Source organism: Panicum virgatum, chromosome 1N (genome assembly GCF_016808335.1).
Source record: "Panicum virgatum strain AP13 chromosome 1N, P.virgatum_v5, whole genome shotgun sequence".
NCBI lineage: Eukaryota > Viridiplantae > Streptophyta > Magnoliopsida > Poales > Poaceae > Panicum > Panicum virgatum.
In genome coordinates, this window is record NC_053145.1 from 52,216,696 (window position 1) to 52,219,468 (window position 2,773).

Sequence of the window (2,773 nt, forward strand, 5' to 3'; positions counted from 1 at the left end):
TCGTCGCAGAAAAAAAACATCTATTTAGATGCTACAGATTATTAACACACAGGGGTTAGAGCATATGTTTCCCCTTTTAATTATGGTATCCATATATTTTATATCATGATATACGGGGTAAGTTATATCAGTTTGGCAGTATGGATTTAGGTGGGTGTGGATATTTAATTGTTTGTTTTGGATATTAGTACCCTTAATTGTCTGTGGGCCGGCTTAGTGGATGTCAGTCGCGAACGAGCTGTTAGGGTTTGTTTGGAAGCTAGAGCCATGGAGCTACTTTTTGTGGCTCCACCATGCAACTTAAATATGGCACTCCTTTTGTGTTGCTGTTTGGTGCGGCTCCAACTTCTTCGGTGCCGAAGCGGCATACGGAGCCGGAACTCTCCTAAACATGCCCTTAGCTGGACGGTCGGTCCTCCGCTTGAGAGGCCACACCCGCCAGAGATTTCATTGGCGTTGCATCGGAGTAATAAAAAAAAAGCCACTTGTGCTATTTAACAAAAAATGCCCACGCAGGCGCGCCCTCGCTGCTGCTGTGGTTCGACCTTTTCTCGACCGAGAAAATTTCTATCTTTCTTGTAAAACCTCGGGGAGGTACCCACGGGAGTCGAGTTTTTTGAGAAGTAGTATAGAAATGTGATCATGATCCAACAACACTGGGTAGAATTGAGCTTGAGAACCCCGTTATTGGCCATTGCTTCCGGTTTCGTTTCTTCGTGGTACGATGCCTGGCTATCGCTCGCACATCAAACTTAACGCTAGGGAGCTTAGCATTGAGGTAAACGACAATCAACGGGAGCAAGACGTACAAAAAAAAATCTCCTCCAAATCCTAATAAGCAATCAATTACATGGTAATAATTAACATAATTATATCTCCTCATTATCCCATGCTTATTACGGAAAGAGTGAGGTCAGTTGGCTAGCCCTTTCATTTCATGGGTTCGTCGATCGCTCTCCGCCGGCGCCGAAACTTCTTTCTCCGTCCCGTGTCCGTCTCCTCACAGCTCGTACTGGCTGACCGCGGCACACAACGGACCGTACGCTTGGCGCGTTGCTTGTTTGTGTGCGCGGCTGTATCTTCTTGCTCGATTCAGGCGGAGCCACGGAGGGGAGGGTGCTGAAAAAGGCTTGTTTCTTTACTCTGCTAATCCATGTTGCATACTTGCATGCAAGCGCATCATCTGACTGAAACTTACTACAGCTAGCGGTAAACTCCACCGAAACACCGATCAAGTAAAGAATGGCGGCCTTGCGTCGCAATAGATAACAAGTTACCAATTCCAAACATAGTTGGTCACGACATGACGATTCTACAAGGGTAGCTCAGACGGACACACGTCGTTCACAACCTCACACCCAGGCTATAAATAGGGCAGGGATCTCCAGATCAATGCTCACAGCTTACTCGCAGTCACAACAATACAATCAAAATTCAGCAAGATGTCGACGGCCAGCCTCCTCGCGCTTGCTCTTGCAGGCCTCGTGCTCGTCACCTTCCCAGGCCTCTGCGCCGGCACCGCCACAGCTCACCGCCACTTCACCGACTGCCATCCGAGCGGCACGCTGGAGGGGCCGAGCACGGGCCACGTCTGCGGGGAGTGCTGCAAGCCGGGGCATGTCTACCCGAAGTACCGGTGCTCGCCGCCGGTCACCGCAAGCACCAAGGCCGTCATGACGCTCAACAACTTCGAGGAGGGGGGAGATGGCGGCGACCCGTCGGAGTGCGACGGCAAGTACCACTATAACACGGAGCGCGTGGTGGCGCTGTCAACGGGGTGGTACGCCAAGGGCAAACGCTGCGGCAAGAACATACGGATCAGCTCCAAGGGAAGGTCCGTGCTCGCCAAGGTCGTGGATGAATGCGACAGCCTGCACGGCTGCGACAAACCGCACGCCTTCCAGCCGCCGTGCGAGCCTAACATCGTTGACGCGTCCCAGGCGGTGTGGGACGCCCTAGACATCACCGGCGATGAGGTCGGCGACTATCCTATCACCTGGTCGGACGTATGATGACTTGATGAGTACATGGTCTCTGGCGGCTAGACTATGTACGACGGTTTTCTCAGTTCTTCGTGTTTGTGTTGAGTGTCCTGTGTGTCCTACACGTCGTGTTGTCCTAAATCTATCTTAATGAATAAACAAAGCGATAGGGAAAACCCGTTCACTCAACTTGCTATCTGTGTCGGCTAGATTTCATTATATAGTTACTAAGATTGAGATTTGGTAAAATAGCCTCAATGCACAATTTTATTACAGTTACAAAAACTAAGAATTTGGTAACTTTGCCGGTTGAATTTCATAGGGATGAAACTCGTCTCTCCCATCTCATGAAACTTTTCTGCATCTCTTCACATAATGACACTACTAAATCAGCAAACTTGCTAATATAGCATGCTATTTAATGCGTATAAATTTTTTGATGAAACACTCATTGAGACTAGCCTAATTGGACTAATCTTGAGGCATATCATGCTCACACAGCCGAGCCATATTAGTCAAATGGCCTTCTTTCTTTCTTTTTTTGAGAAACCAGATTTTTATTTCACATGAAAATCTTGGTATTACAGCCCAAATCTTACGAGGACCCCTGAAAGAAAAAGAAAAGAGGGCTATAAACTAGTCCGTAAACTCCTCGCTCCTAGCCTTCATCGCTGCCGGTGCCCGGAGCTCGAACCTTGAAACCGACCTCCTTCCATGCAATGGAAAGTAGGTTTAGTTGCCATCTTGAACAGCACATCGACTTCGACATGCCTTGAGAACGTTAAGTGACC

At 48.6% G+C, this 2,773-nt stretch overlaps 1 protein-coding gene across 1 annotated transcript; it reads left to right on the plus strand.

Moving 5' to 3' along the window:
- The first annotated feature begins 1,414 nt into the window (after positions 1-1,414).
- Positions 1,415-2,171, plus strand: LOC120654160 (putative ripening-related protein 2). The gene has a single exon (XM_039931709.1). It carries the CDS (start codon positions 1,443-1,445, stop codon positions 2,010-2,012), a length of 570 nt encoding a protein of 189 aa, XP_039787643.1. The 5' UTR covers positions 1,415-1,442; the 3' UTR covers positions 2,013-2,171.
- Positions 2,172-2,773: the final 602 nt, after the last annotated feature.

Bases quoted from the DNA above. Each gene is read 5' to 3' on its own strand.
- LOC120654160 (XM_039931709.1), top strand. From the start codon at position 1,443: ATGTCGACGGCCAGCCTCCTCGCGCTTGCTCTTGCAGGCCTCGTGCTC.